This window comes from Phalacrocorax carbo, chromosome 13 (assembly GCF_963921805.1).
Source record: "Phalacrocorax carbo chromosome 13, bPhaCar2.1, whole genome shotgun sequence".
NCBI classification, from domain to species: Eukaryota; Metazoa; Chordata; class Aves; order Suliformes; family Phalacrocoracidae; genus Phalacrocorax; species Phalacrocorax carbo.
Window position 1 is genome coordinate 14,364,896 of NC_087525.1, and position 27,202 is coordinate 14,392,097.

The window sequence follows — 27,202 nt, forward strand, 5'->3', positions numbered from 1 at the left end:
TGAATGGAGGTTTTATTTGCAAACTATTACAAAGATGTAATTCCATTTTAAAATAGCAAACAGCATAAAATAATTCTCTCAACTCTGCTTAGCCCTGGTATGATTCCTACAGCTCCCCCATAGCTACACAGCCTTCACATGTATTATATTATCACCTCTTAAGTCAGTCAGAGAGGAGTTTTCCACCACAAGTAAAGAACAAGGTGACTTAACGTGTGGGGTGAAGTCTTGAACACACGATGAGCAACCGGGGCCAGGGGATGGGGACACCTAGACAGATACTTTGCAAACCACTGAAGCAGGTATTTGCCAGATACCCACCCTACAACCCAGCCTCTAGGAGAGGGCATGAGACCTCATCTGCTCCAGTATGTGTAACACCAAGTCCAGCTTGAAATCACACTGGAGCAACACTAAGAGTTGGGAGGAATGGGGTCTAAATCCTTATAAAATTAATTGAGGTAGTTAACCCAATATAGAGTATATTCTTCATCTACCTTTGTGCTTCCTAGGACAGGTTTTATTTAAAAAGCCAGCTCCTAGCTGTTCTTCACCTGGCATTAGCCTTTGCTAGCCATTTGCACAGATAGCACTGTGGGTAACAGACTCCTGTCAGCAACATGACTCACCTCTTGATTGTACCCTGTCGCCCCATCACATCACATCTCTTTTATAATTCTAATTCCAAACCACATGTGGCCTGTCTCTTTGCAATATCACTTTCTCTCCCAAGTTATACATTTGTGCAGTCTCATAGGTTAAACTGCTGCTGTTGAAATCCCCTTGCACGCAGGCAATTAGCATCCTCTCCTAGGTGAAATATTTTGGGATCATTTTGCATTGCCCTGCCTTCCACCAGCCGATTACTCTTTTATTTTTTTCCCCTCTCCTTTAACATGGAAATCATTGTACGAAATACTTTGCTTTTGTTACAGGTTTTCATGTTTGCCTAGGGCTTAATCACAAACAAGACTGATAATTATTTGTACCTCCTGCAGTGCTGACTAGGTTTATCCACTATAAGAACAGTTCAGGCCCTTGTTCCGCCACCTGCCAGCGCAAGACTGTTGCCAAAGATTCCCCCTGATAACTCAGGCTTTTTTTTTTTTTTTTTGCAGCTGATGAGGAGTAAATATTGGTTTTGTTTTCCTAGCAGGAGGTTTTACTTGGTGGCTGCAGGGCAGGCTTTGGCCTCCTCGCTACCGAAGGCCCAGGCAAGGGGGCGCACAAGGTGCACCTTGTGGCCCAGTGGCGGGAAACAGGTTTCTGAGGACAGGGGATGCATTTGGGGGTTTGAGTAACTTTGGGGGTTACTTAAGACATTTTCTGCAAGGGCAGCAGCTTTCACCAGAGCAAACCGCCCTCGGCTGCCCTTCGTGGGTGCCGGTGCCAGACCAGGGAGGTGCTGAGGGCTCGGCCCAGCTCCACCACCTCAGCACTAACCACCGCCCTGTCTTATGCCAGGGGCAAAACTAAGACATTCAGTGTTAAAAACAGGACAAAAGCACTATTAGGGGCTCTGCTGGGACAGTCACTACACTGGTTCTCTTTTCATCAGTTTGCAAAATAAAGTCATCACTGCCAAAGACTGCAAAACCTCTGCCTTCTTTTTAGCAGGGCTCACACTGGCTCCTACCCACTGCCCGCTGCATATTAAACTTTGTTTTTAATAAAATCAGTTAAATTTACAAAATTCTCTCTCCCTTTGAAGAGGGCTACCTAAAGAGTTAAAAAAAATGGAATATAATTCAGAACAAACAAGTGCGTTGTATAGTCTTTGCAGATGAAACATTTTCATGCTCAATTGGCTCTCTGAGTGGTTCTCTCCACAACGTAAACAAGACTGAAGTCCACCATTTCCCCATTTTCATCTTTGGCAGAGCTATCATGAAAAAACTAGATCAAAACTAGTTTTCATTACATATTAACAGCAGACGTGAAAGCTTAAGTCAAGCGTTGCGGTGGTAACTAACTCCTCAGGTGCTCAAAAAAACTACAACTACTTGTCACGTGTGACTAGATGGAAGATGCAAACAACAGCACAGAAAAATGGAAGTTTGCTCACCACAGCATAAAAAGAGAATTAATAGGAAACACTTCCTTGTCGGTTTAGATCAGACCAGGCCTAGCACAGTATGACAGAAGAGAAAGAACCCTGCAGAATGAAGTCATGGTGGGCCACCCTGCACCACTCTGTGGGGCAAAAAAGCCAACAGCTTTATTGGAAATCTCTGAAGGCAGCGGTTGTTTTTTCAGCAGAGAATCTTCAATTATTTAAGCATAAATCATGTTTTCATATTCACGTGACCTCAACTGAATCTCACGGGGAAAAAAAACTACTGACAAATTAATTAGAGTCAGGCTTTAGCCTAATATCATATAGGCAAAGAGACATGCATTAGAATTTCAATATCAGTACACAGAACATTATGAAAATCCTGAAATGCTAAATGTTCACAAAAAAGTCTACAAACCCATTCAGCAGAAAGCTTTTGTGTGAGGCAGCCTGATCCCACACAGGATCTCCCATGTAAGATAGCAAATATTACTACAGTGTAATAATAATAATAATGAGTTTTGGCTTGACGATAAGGAGTGAACTCATTCAGGAAGGAGACCAAGAAATTAGTGATGTTATCTGACCCACTGCCTGTTCGAAGATGAATTATTAAAAATATATATATCACAGTAACTATTTGATGCCATATATGGCATAACAGAAACTCTACTGCTCTTCCAACAGAATAATTGTTCAAAGCCTCTTGTTGTGACAAGAAAGATTTCAACTCTCAGTTAATTCAACAGGACTGAAACAATCTACTACCTCTCCTCTCCATTCATCTTAAGAAAGTCTAACACCAAATCATCAAACCAAGCTGGCTGGACATAAGACATTCCCAAAGGAAGCAAGTTACCCCGTCTGTGCTTACCTCTCAGAAAACCACCAAGTAGTTACACACATTTAGGAAGGGTCTGATACTGCTTGCCCCAAAGTTACAGTCATTGAGGGATCTACTGCCAGTCTCAGTGTACCAAAACTGGTCAAGTGACAGAGGATCTGGATGGAACACTATTTTGAAGATCTGCTTAGTATCTAGTGAGAAGTGGAAAAAACTGAGATGCTTTCATGCACAGGAGCGAGCTACTCTGGTGGCATCTGCCAGCACATCAAAGAGAGAGAGTCCAGAACTCCTGCCCAGTAACATCTGATCTTCACCCCTTTTAACGGAAGACTTGCCAAGGGTAAAATTTAGGCAGTGGCTCAAAGTACTACCAACACAGAAGCACGTTCAGAGACATCCACAGGGGTTCGCTCTCCCACAGAAATCCACCAGTACTAAGACAAAACACTTACAAACAATATTCTGTAATTAACATTAAAATACTTTATTGGCTAGATAGAATGTGCAGCATAGATAGAAATATACTGAAATACAAAGTCCTCCAGACAATCATGTAGAAAAACCACAATCCACACTTCTACATCTTATTTATATACACTGCCAAATGTATTCAAGAGATTAAGTAAGGTCATATTTGCATTTTTTCTTCTCTTGAAAGCATGTCTAGTGTAGTCCAAAGCCTTTTTGTTTCTTCAACAGAAAATTGCACTGCTACCCTATTTCCTCATTTGGCCTAAAATCTGACGAAATTTTTACATATTCTTCTCTCCCTTGCCAGATCCTTTCAAGCTTGACTTCTGCCTCTTTTTCTCCCTTTGTCCCAATATCCGATAGACTTTTTTCTTAGCCTCCTTTTGCCTCTTGAATTTCTGTTCATCCTCCTTCTGCTTCACTTTGAGATATTCTTTAAGCTGTTCCCGGTGCTTTACTTTGGCTTTCCTTATCTTGTAATTATTCACTGTACTCAAAGCATTGAGTAGGGCTGATATCTAAAATAGAAAATAGAGAATCAGTATACCAACAGTTCAGTTTTGGTAAGCAAAACACAGTTTAACCTCAGCAGAGAGCCATATAATGAATCAAAGATTCAGGGCAAGTTCCTAACTAATTTTGCACCTGTTAACCAATTTCTAAAATGGTTGAATCATTTATCTTGTCTGGAAGTTCATAAAAAAATTTTTGTGAACTCTGATTTTTGGTTAGGTAACATTTAAAAGGCTGTGCCTAATTGCTACTATAGAACACAAAGTGAAGTTTGGATCTTCTTGCCTTTGCGAGCACTCCATAATCCTCAATTTTTCAAGCAGAGTATTTGCTTCAAGTCCTGTCTTTGTTAATAATGCATAGCAATGACAAGTCAAATAAAAGACTGCAGCTGCCAATTTAAGCTACCCATAATGTGAGAGCACTACATTCAACTGAAATACCTCACAAGTCCTGTGACAAGGACAAAAGTCCTATTCAGGCTTCAGGTGACCTACTAGTTAAAAAAAGAACACAGACACCATCCACTCGGAGCCAGTTCCATACACCTACCGCATGCCAAACAGGAACAAAACAAATTGCAGGTGATTGTTTTTCACTAGGAGCAAGTATGTCTTTAGCACTAGCAGTAAATTCAAGTGCTAAAACAATAGTTAGAAATGGTCTAAGCAACACATTTACCCTTCGGGAGTCCTTGCTTCAGAGTAAGTGATAATTACCTTCTTTTCATGAGGCTCCCTGATAACAGCTGGTCTCCACTGGTCTTTTGGAGTCTTGCCTTTCTTCTCAAGATTCTTAGGCTTGTTCTTAAAAGGCAGTGCCTTCTGCAGCGCTTTAGGAATGTGGAGCTTATTGAAATGCCTTTTCTCCCTCACAATAGGCTAAAAGAAATGATATAGAACACATGAGATTCAGGATCTTAAAAAGCTTTTATTTTCCATCTTTCAGGGGAAAAGAAACCAAAAACACCACAAGCAACAACCACCAAAAAAAACCCACCCCACCCACCAAACACTCAAAAAACATTCTCTGATGTCCTTGAATCAAACTGTGAATGGTATTTTTACCCCTATTTTACTATGACAGAAGTCTCACTAAGCTTTTCCAAAAGACTTCTATCCTGCAGATTACATTATAAACTCTCATTGACCCACAACAATCTGCTTTCCACTGCTTTATTCCTGTCTCATGCCAGGAAAGACTGCCTGGCAGATAAAAATATGAAGTCACACATGCATATGTATGAACACATATTTACACAAGCCTTGGCCTGCACAGGTCTGAGGCAGAGCGCAAATTTGGCTGTGATGGCTGTTTTTTTAAGAAGAAAAAAGAAAGAGACATATCAAATATACCTGATAGAGAGAATCTTTGTTTTGTTTCAGTTTGATGCCTCGCTCATGCCTCAGCTGGCCTGTTGTCTTCATTCCACTCCAACTATCTTTCTCACCTGCTGGCTTCAGCAAGGACGTTACAGGGTTATAAAATGTTGGGATAGAAACGGGATACCAAGTCCTCACAAAGACAATATCTGAAAGAAAAAGAAACATTACTTGGCTCTGTAACACCACAGTTCATCACATGCACGCTCTAAGCAAGGATTGCCTGAATAGAATAGATAACTAACATCTAGACCACATGCTAGCGTTGTGTTTGGTATACATCCCGAAACTCTTCAAAGTTCAGCAAAAGAAATGTAACTATTTGTACACTTGGATTCTGCAAAATCCCATAACATCATAAACAGTACATACTTCTGAAAAGCAGCCAGCTGAATACCACCCTATGCATACGCAACTAAAGAACTAGCAACAGAGTTCACATATATAATCTGTGCCTCTGCCATCACTGACAGAAATTATTTCCTTTTCCACTGCCTATTCTTAATAAAAAGAACTAACTTGCTTTTATTTTGCACTATCCATAATTTCCATCAGTTTAGGAAAACAGAAGTCATATAAACCCAAATAAGCAATAAACTCAGGTTCTCAACATCACAGTGATGCTCAGCAAACACGGGAGATCACTTACCCCTATCCCCTGCATTAACTCCCCAAAAGGTTAGTAAAAAAGTTAACTAGAGTTACAATGCCTCTCTTTGGATTTCTCAGAAAAATGTCCTTCTAGCACTTGTACCACTGAATACAATTCATCTGCACGTTCAAGGAGAAAAGCATACCATGCTGTGTAAACCACTTAAAAACCCTCGGAGGAATAGGTCTCCAAGACAAACCTTTTCATCTGGATACTATATGACTTCTGAGTATAACTGAAAGAAATCCAACATAAAAAGTTCTTTTTTTAAAATTCCATTCTGCATCTCACCAGATATTTCATGCTCTTTGAATTCACATCTCAATTATCAGATTCTGGAGATTCTGAGACACAGCTTCTCAATCTGTGAAGCAGGATGAAAGTTGTGTGATAACTTCCATGGAAAGTGCAACTTACCACTCATCAGCAACTTGTCTTCAAATGTTGCTCTGAAAGCACCTACTGGAGTTCGGAGGGCCTTTTTGATCTGTCCTCGGATACCACTCACAGTACGGATCGCTGCACCTTCAAACTTAGCCACTTCCAACGGAGAGTTAAACATCCCCTGAAAGTGTAAATTACCCACCGTCACTCAAGATGCCAAGTCTCTCTCTGTGACCTACGTAGGCCACAAAAACGTAGGTAATTCCCACAAACATATCTTGAAAAGAAATAGGAAGAACGTAACATTGTCTGTATACTAAGAGTGCTGATCATACCAAAAACCTACTGAGCTGAGTTAAAGGTAAGCTACTAAAAGCAAACTTATCGAGTCATATACCACAGGCAAGGCTTCTTAGCATGAAATATATACATTTAAAGTTCTAAAACAGAACACGTTTAAGAGAATCTGCCCAGTTCTTTTACTGCTAGAACACAATATACCTTAAAAGCAAGTAAGATCCCTTAAGCTGCCAGCTGTGAGACTGATACAATACAGCTCTCCAAGGTTTGTGCTTCTTTCATATATCACAAGGAGGTCAGGAAAAATTCAGCATACTCTCAGAGCAAATACTCAAGTGCTTCACTGTTGGCGTCAGTGCTTAGCTCCTTACTGCCCCAAATGCCGAATAACCTAACCTCTTCCTGAGCCTGAAAGCCCAACTAAGGACAGCTGGAAGGTCACTGAAAATTCACTTCATAGAATTCAGAATCATTAGGGTTGGAAAAGACCTCTAGGATCATCAAGTCCAACCGCCAACCCAACACCCCCAGGCCTCCTAAACCATGCCCTGAAGTGCCACGGCTACGCGTTTTTTGAACCCCTGAAGGGATGGTGACTCCCCCACCTCTCTGGGCTGCAACGCTTCCTGCCCCAATCACTTTTGTAACTGTAATTTGTGACGTCCTAAGCACTGCTAGAAGTCATCTTTGATCCCAGAGCTGAAATTCAGTGGGATCAAACTGCCTGAACCACCCCCGAGACAGGTTTGCATTCTCCAGAGGTGTCTGCCATTGCAGGAAGCTCATCAGTGGGTTTGAGCAAGGAGGCCGGGGAGGAGAAAAAAAGAAAAACCCCACACATTGCAACAGTCTGCTGGCTCACACTCAGATTTTTGTCTGGTTAACAGTAATTCATATTCATTGGCTAATGATCAGTACCTTTAGAGCTTGAAGAGATCTCAAAAAAACCCCAAGCAGCGACTGAGATCCAGGATGCTACAGAACAATTATGGGCAACTTCTGCCTCGGGAAAGACAGCTGGAGTCCTAGGTTGCATTCCTTCCTAACACCGGTACCTGTGGTTTCACAGTACACATACCTACATACGTACCTTAATAAAAGACGTGTTCTTAAAAATTTTGAATGGGAAACCGGTTAGCTTTAATTTCTTTACAATAGTTATGGATTTATCTAAATCGAGCACAACTCCTGTCGCAGCAATCCGGAAATCAGGCTGAAACATACAGAGACAAAAGACACTGCTGAACGTGTATTACCAAACAGTGAAGAAACCGTTTCGCTGATATTGTTTCACTGCTTTTTAGAGTTTGAGTTCAGAATTTATAACCTTTACAGGAGTACAGCAGCATGACAAATGCAAACTGACTTCGTACAGACTAGTTGAGGCGCCGCTGACATAACATTCCTAACATTCACTAATGAGATTTTCAGAACTGCCATTCTAATTACCTTGGAAGCCATCTAAGAGTCCTTGTTATCTACCTCACCGTGTTCTCTTTACCAAACAAATCTTACTCAGACAGAAAGTCTCAAAGGAAAAGTGCTTTGTGCACTGTATGTGACTGTAAGTCACTGTATTATGCTAGGGAAACATGACGAAAATAGCCTTATACATATATACACACACATATATAACAAGATGACTGTGCAATAGGACTTAAACAAGGTGTATTTTAGGAAGGAAGTAACTATCACCACTCTGACTACCGTCATGCTCATTACAATGCCATGCAAAGCTTTCATTATACGTTGTACGTAAATGTAAGTCTACCTGGGTAACACATATATGCAACAAAGATCGTATTTGATAAATAGTGCTTTTACGCTATTTAAATTAATTCAGATACCCATAAACATGATAATAAGGTGCACAGAAATCCCACCGAGGGCAAACTTTTTCAACAGGAACATCAGTATCTCACCCTGTAAAGAGGCTTTAAGTTATCTAAATACTTAGTGCCTGAAAATCAAGCAGGTATAAATCCTTCCACAGATTTTCAGTGTAGCAGATGAGAATTGTTAAAAAAGTCTCCATCCAGTTTCCCATCTCATCACAACACAACTTTCAAAAGCTTGAGTCCACCTACTTTCTCAGTTCCTACATCACGGCTTTACCATACGTAAGCCTTCTTCCCCACTTCTATATATTTTATCCAAAGACCCGTGGAAAGCAGTAACCAACGTTTTGCGATAACAACCCTACCGTTGTGCCACTGACAGACTGAACTGCCAAAAATCCTGTCCCCTGAGGAGTGATGGGCCCTACAAGAAAATTAAATTTAAAAATTCATGAAAAGCTTTGCTACAAAACATCTACCCTCTATTTAAACTCAGAAAACTTAGAAATACATGCCAAATATGAATAAAACCAAAGAATAAAGCATTCAACCCACCACTCGCATATATAGCCCCACAAAAGTTATAGGAATGGTTAGCAAGAAGTTTACTCATCTACGGAAGCATTTGCAGGGCTGGGCCCATAATGTGCGCAAGTGCCTCTCTGCACACAGCCAACAAATCAGGTTCCTCTTTGATACAACCTACCAGAATGCTCAGAATTTTATTAAAAACCAAATAATTCACAAGTCCTTCACATAATTCACAAATAATAGGCAATTGCCTGTTTCCCCATACTACTTGGTGTTACTCTATATTCCACGGGGAGCACATCTTTTTAAAGACTTCTCATTCCAAAAGCTACTGGCTGTATTTCCTGATACATCCTGTAAAGCTTGAGATTTTTGTAATGATTAAGTGATACAAGATAGTAATTCCTGAACACCCTCACCCCAAAAAGTCGCTCCACAATGCATATGTTGTGGCGTGTACTTCAGCAGCCTGTGACGCCCATTGTGATCTTCAATGTAGAACATTGGGATGGTCTGAAATCGCCTCCATCCTAACGAGAGGATTAAAGGATCGCGTGTCTTAAGTATCTTCTTATGCCATCGGTGCTTCTTCAGGCGCAACTAATTAGAAGGAAAGACGAACAATGCTATTACAGGATAATAACATCAATTCTGAAATTCGAGCCTTAATTTTCAGGAATGATTGAAAGCAACATCCATCTACACTAGAATTTTTTATTCAGTAAGCTTTATATCTTCGAACGTTCTCATTAACACTAGGTTGACCGGAAACATAAAGCTAATCAGTATTTCACTCCCTTTGAAGTCACATTTTTATGCATACGAGCAAGTATTATGTTAAAATATATATACATGTGTGCTTGTAACTTCTCTATAGTCACTTGTCCATAGACCATGAACCTCAAGAGTGCAATTTATGTTTGCAGTTTAGCAGTCACAATATCAGACCTTAGTCCTGAGACGTCTCTGCAGATGAGCATTAAACAACAAAAACTTCTTCCAGTTATCCATTAAGCCTGTAAAAATCCTGCATCTGATACTGTAGAGTTAATCGTGTCAAAAGCAAATCCTCCATTCAAGAGACAAAGGCAAAGGTTTCTGTATTCACTGTATCTGTAATAAACAGCAAATAACAACTCCAGACGCTCTGAAGCACACCTGTACCAGTATGACGTGCACTCCCAGCTTTGGCTACATACCTGTACATATCCGACATTTCCTTCGCTGTTGCCTAAACCGCCCAGGATAATAGGATAACGAGGGTCAAAATTCAGGACAAATTCACATGGGACATTCTCAATCTCTATTCGAACATACATCCCAGGCCGGAATCCCTCATACTGCACTCTGGTCTCATCATCTTGATCTTCAAATTCCGCTCGATTAAGCTATGTGACAAAGAGAAAGTCACCACAGGTTTTACAAAACTCAAGTATTAGCACCTTGTTCATGAGGTGCCAGTTCTATTTAAAACATGCTAGCATTTATATACATCTTTCAGGAAAGATCTAATAGGTTTTCTGACTTTATTCAGAGCAAGATCTCTGCCACCATGAATTCCTTCCAATTTGGAATCCCAAGTGGGCCTGTTAGTCTACTTGAAAGACAGTACCCAAGAGAAGGAAATGACTGAGTGGCTTCTGATACACCTTTCATAATGGTGACTTTGGATTTTAAAGATACAACTGTCAAAAGAACATTTTTTGATTTAGGAGCCCAAGTACCTTTTTAAAGTTAACATCCTGACCTATAAGGTGTCACTTCATGAGAAGGCTGGGCTCCCGTCTTACTCAGCAGCTTAAAAATATTTCTGTGCATCCTCACACTGTATATCATATCAAAAGGGTCTTTTAAAGCTCTTCTGTACCATATGAATCTAGATATTGTGTAAATATTTAAGAAGACATCCTTGTGAACAACAGAAGCCTGACCCTCCTGTTCCAGCTCCTGATGTTCAGCTACGTAAAAGACACCATGTTTAAGCAAACATTATTAATTCTTTTCTCATGGTACTGAGATATGGCACAAATCTTCTGGTCCAAGTTTATTTTTCTAGAAGCCTTTACTCATCCCCAGTTTGAGATCCTTGCCCTTCCATCCTGCAGTAGGAGTATTGCCGATAGGTATTTCTGTAAAAGACCCCAAGTGAAACAGTTGTAAATTGTCTCACGTTCTTTTACTGGAATGTCCTTCTTTACGCTCTAAGTGCTCTTAGTAAGTACATCAGCATACCAGATCTCATATGATCACTTATGACAGAGGCTAATGCAAGAAGGTAACGATTAATTTAATGACTATTTAGGGCAAGATTTTGTCAGAAGAGGAGACAGGGAAGTTATTAGCCATTTAAGGCAATGTTCTTCCAAGTCAGCTGAAGAAAGAAGCAACTTTTAAGCTTACAATATTTTATCTAAAAAAACAAGGCCTGAAACAAAATCTGATTCTGGATACAATTACCCTGAAGACTCCTACCAAACGTAGAGAGCAATGGTCATCCGTTATTTTTACCTCAAAATAACTTGCAATTTGATGAAAAAGACTGCCACGCAGAACTTACTTATCCATTAATAACATTGCAAAAACCACACTAAATATAATACCAGAAAAATATTTGTCACAAATTAGTATGAGAAAGATTTTCACCTTCGGCCCCCAGCTCCTCTTCCTTGAGGGGAACCTTCTCTCTCATGTTTTGGGCTTTTTTTTTTTTCTTTTCTTTTTTTTTTTTTTTGGAGACCTGTCATGCGAGTCCCACCACTAAGGGACAAATGTTAAAAACCTTTACGCAGAGAAAGTTTAGATGACACATCCTGACTTATTTAGTGTTTTAGAATATGGTTAACTACTTAAGTCAATTTAAATTAAGCTTTCTGTATTTTGGCTTGTTTTTCTTGCCAGCTAATGCAACCAAAGACGTTCAACCATACAAAAATCACAAGCATGTATTACTTTGTGTATGCTTTCTGAAGGAACTCCGAATGTCACATGTGTCTCCAGGAAAAAAAGCCTTTGGGCAAACTCTGTGGGGTGTTTCTGAAGACATATAGCCAGATAAATTGCCAAGTTAACAGCTTGTACCTGTGCTTGTTTATGCATTTCTTCTTTAAGCTCATCAAAGTACGTGGCATCCCCTTCATCATACTCTGCATCAAACATTTCCTTCAGTTTTCGTTTCTTGTCCATGCGCTCCTTTTTCTTTCCTCCTCCTCAGGTTCTGGTTTAGACATTTTCCATCTTCCTCCTCTTCTTCACTTCCAGATAATCAACAGTAAGTTATCAAACATGTAAAACGGTTCATTGAAAACAGTCCATTCCAATTAACAGTTTAATATATAAATTTAAGTTATATTTTGTCATAATGCAAATTATTAGACACTTTAAAAACACTTCTATTTTAGACAGAAAAGGGTAAATTATTCATACAAGTAGATGTAACTTCAGCAATGACCAAAACATTCCATGGTCTAATCATATCCCTTTTCACTGAGAAAACTTTGACTAACATTTATTTTCAGACCCTAGAATTGACCTATCTCTTATTCTACAGCTAAAATAAGCATACACAATGAAAGAGGAAAAAGAAGTAATTGTTGGTAGCATTGAGTAATACTGCACTCGAAGGCAGCACTCCAGAGGCCAGAGAGGAGGAAGTTTGTTCACAGACCATTTGAAAACTGCCAAAATTATGCCGTTACCCTCACTTTTACAATGAAATGCAAAATCATCAAGTTGCTCAGTTGAAAAAAATTTGATTTTCCATCTGTATTGTCACAGACAACTACAGCTCTGTTCTTGGAAGATATCCAAGCCATGGCATGAAATTGCTTGCACCGCTCACTTTTATGCAGATAGGAGAAAAGACTAGAAACTCTGTCAGTTTCCACAATTTTTTGTGTTTAAACAGAGCTCTGTAAACTTCTGCATCAGATGAAATTACATCATACAAACAGTTACCATCACATTTGGTTGTAGAATACTTCCCTCCTACCTCCAGATCCTCCAGCCCTGGATTAAGCTGACACCTACTGTTAAATAAGTGAGGGTGACTTCTCCTACATAATTAAACAATTTAATTTGAGACTGAAGACATGTCATTCTACATATTTATAGGTCCAAAGTCTGTAATAAATATACCTTTCTTCCTTGTTCCCCTTGATTTCTTTTCCACTGATTCACAAAAACTAAATGTATTACACATAGGACGCCTATCGCTTGATCAGAAGCTCACAAACACGTGTGTTGCTAAAGAACATAAAAGTACAGGGTCAGACCTCATCTCCTTCAGCAGCAGGCTGTCCTTTGTGCACAACACCAGTTTCAAGGTCTTCAAAATCTCCATACAGTTCTTCTGCAACAACAAGCACCCAAGATACCTGACAGTTAACCATTCTGCTGTATCGTCCCATACCACTTCTCACATTTGCAGTGTTGTGCATTTCTCAGTACTGCTTTGTGGATTAGTTTCAGCCCAAATAATTTTTCTTCCCATCAACAGTTTTTCTGCCCTCTCTCTAGTTTCAGCTGAAATTTCTCAGCTGCACTCCAGTGACTCCTTTTTCCTTTCAGTACCTTTATTATTTCAAAAATGTAAATAAAGTTTAGATCTTCCCACAGGGCCACACAGCACATTAGGAGGCACTCTAATGGCGCAAGACACCAGCTCAGCAATCAAGCTCCTATCCTTATTTTTAAAAAATAAAATTATTTTTGAAATTGAATATAGCAGACAATGTTTATGTTAAAAACTAGTGCTTATAGAAGCCTGTCAAACCACAATCATTTTGCATGTAAGATACGGCCACATTATTAATATTTTCTTAGTATTTCCTAATTTTAAAAAACCAAACAACATCTCCAAAACATCTGAAGATAAATCTCACTTTTCATCCCAATGTGAATGACCGGTTTGCCTTCCCATTAAAAATGAATTTCTGTTTATTTCTACCAAGACTATCCAAAAGAAGAAACCATACTTAGAGGGTCAATAGCTAAACTCAGATACATAACTCAAAGCTGGTAGGGCCAAGCGGTGACTAAGGACTCCATTCCCTAATTTAAATTATATTTTCAGAACATGCTACTTGCCTACTGTTTGTACAGAGATTTACAGCAATGTTTAATTATATTGGTATAATATTTTATGTAACCATTTGAAAACTTTGCAAGTGTATCACTAATGCAAAACATTCGACATAGATAACTACAAAGTCATACTTTTTTCAAAAATCCTGTATACACTAATCATTTTTAAGTCTTATACGTACCATCTTCCTCCAACAACTTTGCTGCATCTTTGTCATCTTCCCACTTTCCAGTAACAAAGCAGTCTCGAATACTGCTCATAACCTGCAAAATAAGTGTCATTGCCTTGTACAGTTACACCTCCTCATCAACAGGATTCTCCAACATGTTCCCCACTCCCCATCAGAGGTAGCACCTCAGAGATAATCTGATATTCTCACACACAGCTCCAGATGAAGACAGCATTACTAAAGCTACACAGTGCCTCAGCAAAAGCAGGAGCATGAAACCACCTCAACTCTTGCCCAAAGGTCTTTACACTAACAAGGTCTCTACCCTACATCATATTTTCACTTGTGATTCCCCTGCTTTTTACTTTTCAGTATATCAGTAGCAAACTATGATTCATCAAATAGTCAACAGCACCACGCATTAAATGGACTTACTCAAAACTTGCCATTCCCATAAGAACAAACCTTGGAACCTGTTAGCTCGTAAAGACTTCTGACAACAGCCAGTAGCAGAAGATAGGTCACTCTGGCCATAGCTCCGATAGGTCTGTTTCAATGACAGCTCAGTAGTACCGTATGAGACACAGCCAGGACATGACCAGTATAGGATACGCAGAAGCAATTATCCAAGGGTATTACCTCTTCTAAATCCCAGTCTTGCGGCTTTTCTATCAGAAATTTGGAGCAGTCAAGAGCATTAGCCTTCTGTTTGGATGCTTTGTCTGGACGGCTGACGCGAAACAAACCTCCAAGTTCATCACCTGCATCCTCACTCTCATGGTCTTCATCCTCGACAGCTAAATGAAACGTACAAGCTGTGATTACTGCCAACACAGTACAGGGATTGCATTCATTAACCACCTCTCTTCTGCCTTACGTTTCACAATACCTGCAGTAGTCTGAGGAAAAATAAGATGCAAACTAATAATAGTTTTAAATATAAAAGACTGAAGAAAAAGGTACACTGATCCAGCATAAGACTTAAATTAATACCCTAGCAAGGACAAAACAGGGTGAGCAGCAACCAGGGAGATACTGTACACTGTCATCATAGTGAACTTCAGTTCTACACTTTTTCCATATGGAAACATGTAATTCCTTCACAATTTGCACACAGTTCAAATTTCTTTGAAAAATTTTGAAGTCTGGTTCTATTTGCATAACTGTAATCATCTGAAAAAAATATTGCCTGACAAGTAAGCGCAGAATGTTCATTCAATATCATAAGTAGAAACAATGCCAAAACTACCTGTGCATAGAAGAGAGATTAAGCTAGGCAGTAAATCAAGAATACCAGACTTGAGAATCTGTCAGCAAACTTTCCCGCTCCTGCACTGTGGGAGGTTTACAAAAGTCAAATTCTCACTGTGTTCTACAGAGATTCTGCGTTATGGGGTTTGTACACTCAGACAGCTGCTGGAAAAGTTGTGAACTGAACAGGACAAACTACATGAACAGCTATTTTCTTCCCCTTCTAAGCCAGTTAGCTTTTTATTTCTTGACAAACATCCTTATTAGAGACATGATAATACTAAGTCATGTCTAAGAGACATGTCTATTCCGCCCTCACTGAGAAATTCCTGAAAACAGTCATACGACACCCCTTTATGAAATGCATCAGTTAATACAATGTATTTGCATAATATCCATCAGATAATTATATAAATGACCGAACTTTAACTGCTATGGGGGAGAAAACAGCTGTACCCAAAAACAGGGGTAACCATCCAGTAGTCTGGAAAAAGAGCTCAAAATGAGTTTTATTGGAAAAGTAAAAACTGCCTTTATTACAATTACTAGTGAAAATTAGTACCAGCAGTTTAAAAAGTCAATTAACTCTCCTCAAGCTTCCCACCAAAAGACAGCGTTCAACAACTCAGACTTGCAAACTCGGTAACAGCTAAAAAGGTACCATGTATTAAGACAGTACAAGTTTCCAAGCAGATTTGTACCTGTTCCATAGACGAGTTTACGAAGATTGGGGGTTGAACGTTGCTGTCTCAGAAAGGCCTGAGCTGCCTTCTGCGTAAGGTCCTCCTTCCACTTAAGTGCACCTGAAAAGGGAAAAAAATTGCATTCTACCTCCAAAAAAATGACAAGAATTAGGAGCTACACAAATAATTTAAAGAAGGACATGACCACAATAGGCATAAGAACTGTACCCCCAGAGTTTGGTTTTTTTATACTCCATACATGCACAGAAACATAAGTTGTGGCTAACCAATTGTGTCACTGATTTTTTTTGTCTGGTCAGTCCCAGTTCTAGGACAAAATTTTAAGAGCTTATTAGCAATAGTACCAGATTATTTTTCACGATGATACATGTCTTCTTCACAAACTTGCAGAATGGCTCAAATTGGAAGGTTCTTCTCGAGGCCATCTTGTCCAGCCCCACTGCTCAAGCTGGGTCACCTAGAGCACATTGCCCAGCACCATCTCCAGGTGGCTTCTGAGTATCTCCAAGGATGGAGATTCCACTCCTTCTTGGGGCAACCTGCTCCAGTGCTCAGTGAGTAGTTAGTACATTTCAGTAATGGTCCCCTAACAATGTTTTACTCTAACTGTAATAGAGTATCATAATTTGTCTTACACATATAGCCATAAAGATTAAAGTTAGAAAGAAATGTATGAGGAATTAATGAAGTTTACAAAATTAATCACCTCCATTTTAGGGGAAGGAAACCGGAGACCTGCCTACTACATTGGAAATCAAAGGCTTAACAGCAGATAATCCCAGGTTTCCTAACTGGAAGTTTGCCACAGAACAACTGTGTGTGTGTGTATATATATATATATATGTATATGAGAGGCAACATTAAATAATATTTACTATGTATAATATCCTTTAACAATGAACTCAATCAAAAATGGAGAATAAAAATTTAACATTTATAGCCTACCTGTTGTGTCAGCAGAAGAATCTATTTTTTCTTCATACTCCTCTTCCTCTTTCAGTAGATTCTCCACATCATCATCCTCAGCTTCTACAGCTTTAAGTTTAGTCTGTTTAATTCTATCAGCTTTCTTTGCTTGAGCGTGCCGAAATTCCCTTCTATTTGACTCTTGAACTTCTGATTCATCATGTGATCCTTCATCATCTCCCTCATCAAGGGAAGAGTTTTCAACCTCAGATTCTGATGCCTCTTCTGCTGTGCAGTTCCCTGAATCTGTAGTGAGCACTGCTTTTCTTTTCAGGCTGTGATCTGAGATTTGTGATTTGATTTCTCGATCTTCACTATTTACTTCATTTTGCTTAGATTCAGCTACCCTTTTGCTTGCAGCCTCAAATTCACTATCTGAGCTTCCATTTTCATCAGTCCTTTGCTCCTCCTCCTCCTCCTCCTCCTCCTCCTCATCATCATCTTCCTCCATCTCGTCCTCTTCAAGGGCAGTTTTTCCCTCTTCTCCGTCAGAACTCATCTCAAGATCATCATCACTGTCCGCAAATGCTGGCAGTTCATTCACAGCTTCTTCTTTGGCCACCTCTGTTTTCAGACGTTTGACACTCCCAAGAGCCATCTTTCCACCTAATAGCTCTCTGTCACTTTCTTCCTCAGCATCATCTTCATCATCGCCATCACTTCCGTCCTCAGACATTACTTCATCATCATCATCTTCTTGGTCATCTTCCCCATCACTTACTGCACCATCATTTTCTTTCTCCTCTTCTTCAAATAATGCCTTCCGACGTACTCTTCCAGACTTCAAATCAATCTGTCTCTCTTCTTTTGGCATCACAAACCTGTTTTGTGAAATACCACATTTCAGGTAAGCTGGTAAAGTACAAGGAAATTTCAATGAAACAACGAAGCTTTATGTTAATATTTAAATATTTTTTTTAAGCAGAGCAAAATTATTGAGAATATTAAAAAGGCAATGGAGTTCTTTAAGTACAGAACGCCTCATAATTCAAAATACACCCTATGTTATAGCCATGAATAATTCCAAGAAATTCCTTCATTTTCCATGGAACAAAAATGGGTTATAAAATGAATTTTACTGAAGAGTATGACTGCCATTCTACAAAACTCTGAAGAAAAACAGAAGTATGTTACTTAGGGCTATATCAGCAAGGAATTCCTGGAAGGCAGGACTATACTGCTTGCAAAACTTTTCTAATATCAATTATTCCTATCTCAATACACACGTGGGGCATACAAGTAGTCTCAGAAGAGGAAGAATTGGGCAACAAGCCATTCTACTACCTGTGTTCTGTTGAGAATTTTTCCTAAATTAGAACCTGAAATTAGAGATTTCTTTCATGCTCAAACACTGCTCAGTATTCAAAACTTACTCTTGTCCTACATCTTCTGAACCTAAGGGTGTAGAGTCCATGAAGAGAGAGACCTTGCTTGATGCCATCTTAACATCAATGGCCGAATGCGTGGAGATGAGGCTCTGAACTAGTTCGTGATTTGGTCTCACTTCCTCCTGGAAAGCCAAGATTTTTTACTTTGCAATTAGAATGAATAAACAAATATCTAATGAACAGCTAACGGAGTCATTAACCTGCCTAAAACGGGAGAAATATGCACATGCAACAAAAAATTCCAAAGCATTTTCAACAAACGTTTTCTCAGAATAGCAAGGTCTCCCTTCCCCTCTTCACATTTCAAGAACACATACAGCATTAACCCAAGAAAAATTAAAGAGGGCCTCCTTCGCAGTATGCAAGCGCTACAGTAAACATCAGGAAGCACACATTATCATAGACCCAAACGTATGTTATGTTTCGCATGATACAGGGGAAGACAGCTGAATTCAGTCTGTTTGCATGCAAACGCTTTCCACCTGTCCCTTTGACCAGTCAAATCCTTAAGTGTTCTCCCACAATCACCCTGCCCTGCAAAAATAAGAGTGATCGTATCCCAGAACCTGGAGTTTTTATAAATCTTAAGTCAGTGTTTGGGAAGTTTGTGAAACTAACTTTAGGTACTTACTTTTAACTGATCCATCAAATGCTTTGCACAATATTTTACACAGAGATAACAAACATATCCCTCCTCTGAAAACACCAGAGGAGAAAAAGTTACCCACTACGGACATATGATTATTTTCAAGAAGCTTATTTTCAAACACTTATTTTGACTCTAAGGATAAGCGCTACATTTTGCAAGAGAATTCGAATCACTAACAGCATTCCCTTACCTCTTCTTTTTCATGAGCATGGCTTCCACCAAGGTCAATATAAACAGCATCTTTATCATATACAATGCCCCCAACTCCTGAAAGAGGGGCATAGACTAGTTTCTCTTTCTCATTTAAAGAACGCTTCTTCTGCTGTTCAGGTAGAGCACAGGGGTCTGGCAGGAAGCTCACATCACTCACAGTAAAGTCTCCTACACCTGGTGTGACAGACAAGGGAAGCAATCAGCTTTCCAATAAGTTTTGATTCTGCAATTTGTACAATTCAGAATGAATTGAAAAAAAATCCTCAGAAAAAAACCCCAAACATTGTAGCATTCAGTGACTCACCAACAGCGAGCTCTGTATCGAACATCCAATTCTTCTGCCTTACCACTGAACTTAGAGAAGCACACCTCAATTCCCCAGATTACTGCCAAGCTTTGGTTTTGTTTGCTTGTTTTCAAATGAGAAAACTATCAACTCACTTTTCAGAGCAGGTCTTTGAATTTATTATTAAAATATTTCCAAATTTAAGCTTTTCAATCATTCACGTAAAATATTAAATTTATTCAGTGAACATGAGAAGTTTTGCATACGCCAAATTTACTTTTCACTATTAGGACTGGTATGTTTTGCACTTCAAGCACCTTTTAAAGTGAAAGACCTTTGAAAAACTTCAGACGCTGCCAATATTGTGTTTAACACTACAATAAAACTACAGAACTATGTACAAGGATTTACTTTTACAAAACATGTATTATGAAAAATAATTTCCAAAAGCATAACATGCATTTAGACAGGCAAAAAAAAAAAATCTATTTTACCATGTACAGTTGAAAGATACAAATCATTGCACGATAAAAATAGCAACAGTTATGTGGCTACTCATAGTTCAGTACAAAACCAGTTTTAAGAATCCAATAAATTACCTGGCATATGAATTTGACTTTTGTTTTTCAGGTGTGCTCCTCTCAAGTACCCATAAAGTGATATCTTCCTGTCGCATTTGGGATTGATTCGAACATCTTCCGGGTTTGTCAACTCTTCCATTCTACCCAATATTTAAAAAAAAAAACCACAAAAGTTAGAATAGCCAGCAGTACTAACACTAACTTTTGATAAAAGGTCATTTAAGAAAAGAGAATTGCAGCATCACTGCTGCCACTGCATGCACTGCAGACTAACAATCAAAAATAGAATAATAATAAGAAAACAATCCATGGAAAAAAAGATCTTTCAAAAATATCTTAAAATTGTATTTTACAACTTGTATAATCATGGTTAACAATACATTTCCAGAGACTTATTGACATGTCACTAAACACGTACTTTCTTAGCACATCTTGATTACTGTTTATACACTTTCCACACACAACCCTCCTCAAATCAATTTTGCCGTTAGAGGGAAAACAGAATAACCATCCTAAGACAGCTGAAAGATGCATTTCCTGCAGCCACACAATACCTTCTTTTCTACCACAGGAAAGGGAAGAGGGAAAGATTGGCTCTTTTCAGGCAGATGAGGGGGAAACTCCTTCCAGAGCTCCCTTCTACACTTCACAAGAGAGGCAACATGAAGACACAGCCAAGGAGGAGAATGGGACGCACGTTCTGGCTGCAGATCAGCTTAAAACCGACCCAACAACCAAAATAACTGTAACAGTGATAGCAACCTAAAACAACGCTACTGAAAGGCTACGTAATATTTTTTTCTTATTTTCCCTCTCCCTGTTCTGTGTATTATTTTGCAGGACTTCACACGATGCTTATCTTCTACTCTGACAATTTCTTCTAAAGAATTTGAGCTTTCAAAGCGACTTGTGGACACCTTAGATTCTTGGGGGAGTTTAGTCCCAACTGTAAGAGTTCTGACAATAAAATATGAAAGGTGAGGTAATTTCTCAGGTAGGCACAGCCACATCAAGATTACTTTCACATTCCAAAGACGCTGTGAATCAAACACTATAGAGATGGAGCAGAAGGGATGTTCCAGGGAACTCAGAGGACTAATTCACCAGCTACTGTTAAATTGCTGGCATCCTGTTTCTTTTCCACAGAAATTCAATATAATCATCAACAAGCAGGATTATTTTAATTTTTTCTCCTGTGTTTCAAAAGTATTTACAATATACCAAATGCCTACCTACATGATCTGATGCAGGTGAAAACTGAATGGCTGAAGGTATTGGCACAAACCTGAGGAGTATGCTTTCATTTCCCCAAAGCCATCTAGATAACACTAAATACCCACGCACACACAGAGATGACCGGCTCTAATATTATAGCGGTTTTTTTAAACCACAAGGTGCTATGTATGCTGAGAATGAGGAACAGAGAGAAAAGCACACACCTGTCTGCGAGAACATATGGGTGAGACGTTTGCCAAGTGAGAGGTCGGAATTTCATAACAGAGATAAAACGCCCCAAATTGTGAACTTCCTGCTTTTGATATTCTCCGTGAACCATCCCAGACAGATAAAACAGCTTAGCACCCTGAACACGTTAAAAAGACATAAAAACATGAAACACCAATTTAATACCTACAAAACTAAAAAACATAATACAACTCTAATTTGTAAACTATAATCAGAAATTGCAAATTACTCTTGGTTCCAAAAGATCAAACTAGTTTACTTCAACATGAAAATTGTACCCTAAATCTTAGCGAAAATAATTCACATCCAGAAAACCTCATGTAAAGGTTAATTTGTCTCTCAGACCTACAAGCATCACACCTGCGTAACAGACCTTTTCACTAGTATCACGTTTAGTAGCCAGTCACGCTGGGATAGACAATAACTACATAAGTACGTTAGCAAATAGAAGAAAGATTACTTAGTCTGGTGCAACATCAGCACTGCCCCTTTCTAGGATTATTTAAAAGATGCAAGAACGTAATAAATACTTAAGTATTGCCCCACTTTTAATTCAGCTTCCATAATGCAAAATATATGGAAAAATGAATGTTGAACGTCATACCGGATACACTTCAGTCCAGAACCTGTGCTTTAACTTCTTTTTAGTCTTCTTTAATTGTTTGTTGTTCTTGAATGTATCCAGGTGGGTAAGAACTCCCATGATTTTGGGAAAGCCATGTACCTGACAGATGTTCAGGAATTCAAACGTTTCCATCTCAAATCCAAAGCTGGCATCAATAAGCATTAGAACCTGAAAACACAACATCAGCATTTCACTGTAACAATACCACCGTGCCCACAGGAGCTCATTTCAAAGACCACACCTTTAAAGACATAAGCTTCTTGGGAACCAAAACCTTGCAAAAAGTTTTATTCTTTGTTTTCATATAACCTGAGTATCAACTTGGGCTTTTTAATTAAAGTTCATTTAGAAGTTAGTGGGGTTTAGGAAATCAAGTCTCTTCTTTCAGTCAAACAAACCTCCTTGATTCGCCCATTGTCTCCGAGAAAACTATAGAGAATAAGGCTGCCCTACAAATGCAAAGACATACAGTATCATAATAAGGTCCGAACAGGTCTTTACTTGGTGAATTTAAAATATGAAAAATTAAGTATCTTCCAATATTTGCAGGAATGTCTGAGAAAATTAAGACAATTTTTATATCTGTGTCTTGGATGCACTAATGCCTCTAAGGCCACGTCTTTCGGTAAAACGAGACAAACTTAGTTCACACATTGCAATTGCTGTTACGCATCGCTAAAACACACTGTCACGGGAAAACAGCACCCAACAGTCACATGAAAACAGAAGCAAAGTTGAGTAAGGACCTCAGCAATTAAGAACTTAAAACGCATGGGAAATGATGGCAGATCTGCAAGCAATTATGTAGTCTCAGCCTCCTATCAATAAAACCAAAGAGATTCTCAGCATGCAGAATCTCAGATGTCCACCACGTCTACTAACAGAAAACCTTTGTATTTTTTAATACATTTCCCTTCAAGTAGGAAACATGCGAGCAGAACAATACCTGGATCAGTGCACACATGTATTTAGGTATTTAATATTTAGATAAGGATCCCAAATCCTAATCAGCTATAAGATACTCCAAATCCACATGTACAGTAAAACTTTAAATAGACAAACGGATCCTGCACTGGGTCCCCAGGATCAGTTGACATAATCCACTGAACCGCAGGTTACAAGTAAATTACAATGGTGACCACACTCCACTGAAATCAATCGTATTACTACCCAGTGATCTTCAAAGACGGACACATCAGAGTGCACTGCATCAAACTGGCTAGGAAACTAATACATATTTCTACTTGAAAACTTCTTGACTAAAAAACTTTTTCAGATTTTTATGTGGTTTGACCAAATCCCTTCACAAAAAGTCACTGTATCACCTTGGCTTGTTATAAGATCTTCCACTAAAATCTTACCAGTTGCATTCGCAATGAAGTTCAGTTGCATTTCCCTTCTTCCACATCCTCCCCACCACCACACACATGCTTTATTATCCCCTACACCCAGGATAAGGAAAGTCCGAGGGGCTGTTCCAGAATATTGGGTTTATTGGTTTCTGGAAGAACAGGACTAAGCTCATCAAGGACAGTTTTGCTTTTGACAGCAATGGGGAGAGGAATCAGACATTGGTGCAGTCCAGTCAAAAGTAGTATTTTCAATATAAATTATAGTAGGAATCACATGCCATTTTTAACTTACCAAATCGGCAACTTTAGCCAGGTCAATCATTGTGTTAATGTCACATCCACATTCAATAATAGTTAGCCTGCGCTTTTTACCTGAAAACAGAAGTAAGAATCAAAAACTGAAACAGAGGAAGTAATTTAATTAGTCCACTGTTTCCTTTTCAGGTCACATTCTCAAAGTTCCTAAAGAGTATCTGGGACTCAAATTCATGTCTAGCATATGGATCATCCAACACGCACCACTGTAGAGGTGGTTGTTTTCAAATATTTATACTTTTGCTAAATTTTAACATTTTATTTTAAAATTATCAGGTTGAACACAAGTTTTCAAAGCAGTTGTTTGGTCTTTTCCAAAAACAATGCTAATAAACCAAACTTTTTTTGCCTTTTTTTTTAACTTCGCTTTTTTTATCTTTAGTGCCCCAGAGTTAGTACTGAGGATTTTATTTTACCATATATTTTTGTTCTTTTGATATTCTTAGGAAAAATACACTCTCTTCTAGCCTTAAAAAAAAAAAAAGAATAGATTTACACATCAAAAAATTTCACAACATGCATCCAAATGAGAAAAAAATACCCACTGTTTCCTTGGCTTCACTAACTTGAGTTAGCTAACAACTTCAGGCAATAGGAATAACAACTTTCAACAACTACAGACAACAGGTATCATCGATTTTTTTTTTTTCCATTCAGGTTATCAGTTGCAAAATTCAACCCTTGAGTCCCAGTAACCCAAACAGGAAATCCAATTTATCACATAAACTTCCCTTTCCGTTTTATCCTACCCATATTTGTCAATCATTCCTTGGCAAAAAGGAAATTTATTAAAGTCTCTGAAGAATCTACCTGTACCAAACACACAGTTGTCTGTGTCCAAGCAAGATCTCCCTTGTTCTCTCTGCTTCCTTGAGCTGCTGTGGGCTGTGCTCCCACTAAAACCTCAATCATCCTTACTGGCAATATTCAGGGGAAAGTACGAAGGGAACAGGCTAAGACAAGTGAAAACTTCACGGAAAAAAAAAGGAACTGACCAGGGGGTGAGGTGGAGAAACGTAACTGGAAATGGCTGGGCAAACTAATTCTTGGCTTACAAAAGAAAGGAACACAAAAAAGGGATTACAGGACAGGGAGCCTGAAGGAGTGTGAAATGCATGTAGAGGTTAGGAGGAAGCCAGAGAAAAACAGTTCAAAAGGAAAAAAAAAAAAGGACCCACTGGAAAACAAAAACTTGGGGAAAGTTTGGGGGATGGAAGAAACCAGGGAAAAAGCCAGAAAGGAGAAAAAAAAAAAAAAAAACACAACCAAAAACAAAACCACCAACAGAATTTGGATCCCAGCAAGGTGGAAAACAAGTTTAGAGGGACAAGTCCCCTAAAGCCTAGACCTCAACATTCTTTTACTGTTAATAAGTGTATGCCTGATAACGCATCCAAATGATTTCTTAAAAGTGACTGAGATTTATGAGAACATGAACAAGTCCTATCTCTAAAAGCAAGACAAATAAAGAGTGCAAAGTGAGCATTTTCATTTCTCGTATCTTTGCTCTCACCTGAAACAATTGTAACAGGACCCCGGATTTCAACCAGTTTTTGCCTTGTGAAGTTCTTAATGAGGCATTTTATTAAGGTGCTCTTCCCAACCTTGGGAGGGCCGACTACAACCACCACCACAGGAGGGGGCTCCAAAGGAGTACGGTCAACCACAGGAATGTGATGCTTCTTAGTCTTCAAATCCTGAGTTCTGAGAAGAAATTTGTCAGAAATAAATACAAGAACTTAAAAAACAGTAACATTTATTCTTTGGACGTCTTCAATATTTGCAAAAGCTCAGACACAAAGGTTCACCACAAGCCCAGATGCCAATATGTAGGTGGAACTCCCACCAAGTCCAAGAAGCTATACACATTTTCGCCCATTAAGACTAATGCAGCCATACCACTTAACGCCGTCGCAGAAAGCACCACACTGCCCACACACGGCTCAGCTACAACCCGTGGCATTGACACGGTGAGTGACAAAAGCTACAGGAGCATGCCAGGGAAAATTACACTATGTGTGTTTCTACATAAAGTAACAAAGAAACCCCAGCCAACACTTATCCATCCAGCTGACCTTGTACGCTCCCTAACTACTTCCCACTTCTTACCTGTGGAAAGTTCTGGCCATCCGCACAGCGGACTGGACCGTAAAGGCTTTGGGGTTTCTCTTCCGTGCATTCTCCTCATCGCCTATTCCCAAGTCATTGAGATAACGCTTCCTTTTCTTCTCCGCCTTTGGCCCGCTGTGCTTTGCACGATGCTTCTTCTTCTCTTTTTCCTCCATCTCACTCTTTCATCAATTGCTTATGATCAGTATGATATAGATCACTTCCGTGTTGATACTGCGCACAGCTGAGGCAAGACGAAAGCGCAGTCACAGTCAGCACATAGAGGATACGTATACAGGATACCTGCGGGACAGCAGTGGCGCCGCGTGAACATCATTAACCATCTCTAAGAACAGATTTATAGTTCGTACCCTCCCTGGCCGCACACAGAAAGCGCCGCGGCCCACTCAGCGGTAAGGCAGCACTCCCGGCTGAGCCCAGGCCCTGTGCACCGGCTGCAGGGCTGCGCCCAGGACGGGCCCCGCAGGGCCGGACCCAAGTCGGGCTCAGGCCAGGCTCCGCAGGGCCGGCCCCAAAGCGAAGGCCGCTGCTTTCCTCCAGCGAGAGCTGATTTCCAAGGCCCCCTGCGGCAGGACGGTGCCGGGCACGCCGCGGACCGACCCCACGCCCCCCAAAGGAACGGAGAGGGCTGTGCCGTGGGGGCCGCCGCGCCGCGGGGCCGCCGCCACCACCATCACCACCCACCTCTCCCGCTGCACGCTCCGCGTGGGCCCGCACCCGCCCGCCCGCAATAGCGGCCCTCCCGGAAACAGCGGCCGCGCCTGGAGTTCCGGGAGAAGCGGCCGCGGCGGAGGCCTATTGCCGTCGCACAGGGCGGCCGCTCCCTCGGCTCTACCCGGGCGAACCACGAGAACCTTGTTTAAAAAAAAAAAAACAAAAAACCCTTACCAAGGGCTGTGGGAGGGCGAACAGGCCGGAGGGTAAAACCCCGCGAAGGGCTTTCCAGTGCTACGAGCTGGGGCGACACGCACTTAGGCGGGGGCTTTTCTCCAGCTGCCGAGTCGGGCGCCCCACGGGGCGTGAGGAGACACGCGGGGACAGGGGCGCTGGGC

At 40.0% G+C, this 27,202-nt stretch overlaps 1 protein-coding gene across 1 annotated transcript; it reads right to left on the reverse strand.

The window, feature by feature from the left end:
- Positions 1-3,363: 3,363 nt before the first annotated feature.
- On the reverse strand, positions 3,364-26,889 carry BMS1 (BMS1 ribosome biogenesis factor). The gene is given in 25 exon segments (XM_064464876.1): positions 3,364-3,892; positions 4,607-4,768; positions 5,243-5,418; positions 6,339-6,486; positions 7,696-7,818; positions 8,809-8,867; positions 9,394-9,574; positions 10,174-10,362; positions 12,053-12,174; positions 12,177-12,206; positions 12,209-12,234; positions 13,247-13,322; positions 14,239-14,320; positions 14,866-15,023; positions 16,179-16,280; positions 17,127-17,968; positions 18,521-18,657; positions 19,375-19,571; positions 20,283-20,404; positions 21,704-21,846; positions 22,333-22,521; positions 23,998-24,077; positions 25,534-25,724; positions 26,130-26,432; positions 26,835-26,889. Coding segments are annotated over 24 exon segments (3,948 nt in total). The 5' UTR covers positions 26,306-26,432; positions 26,835-26,889; the 3' UTR covers positions 3,364-3,655.
- Between the last annotated feature and the right edge of the window lie 313 nt (positions 26,890-27,202).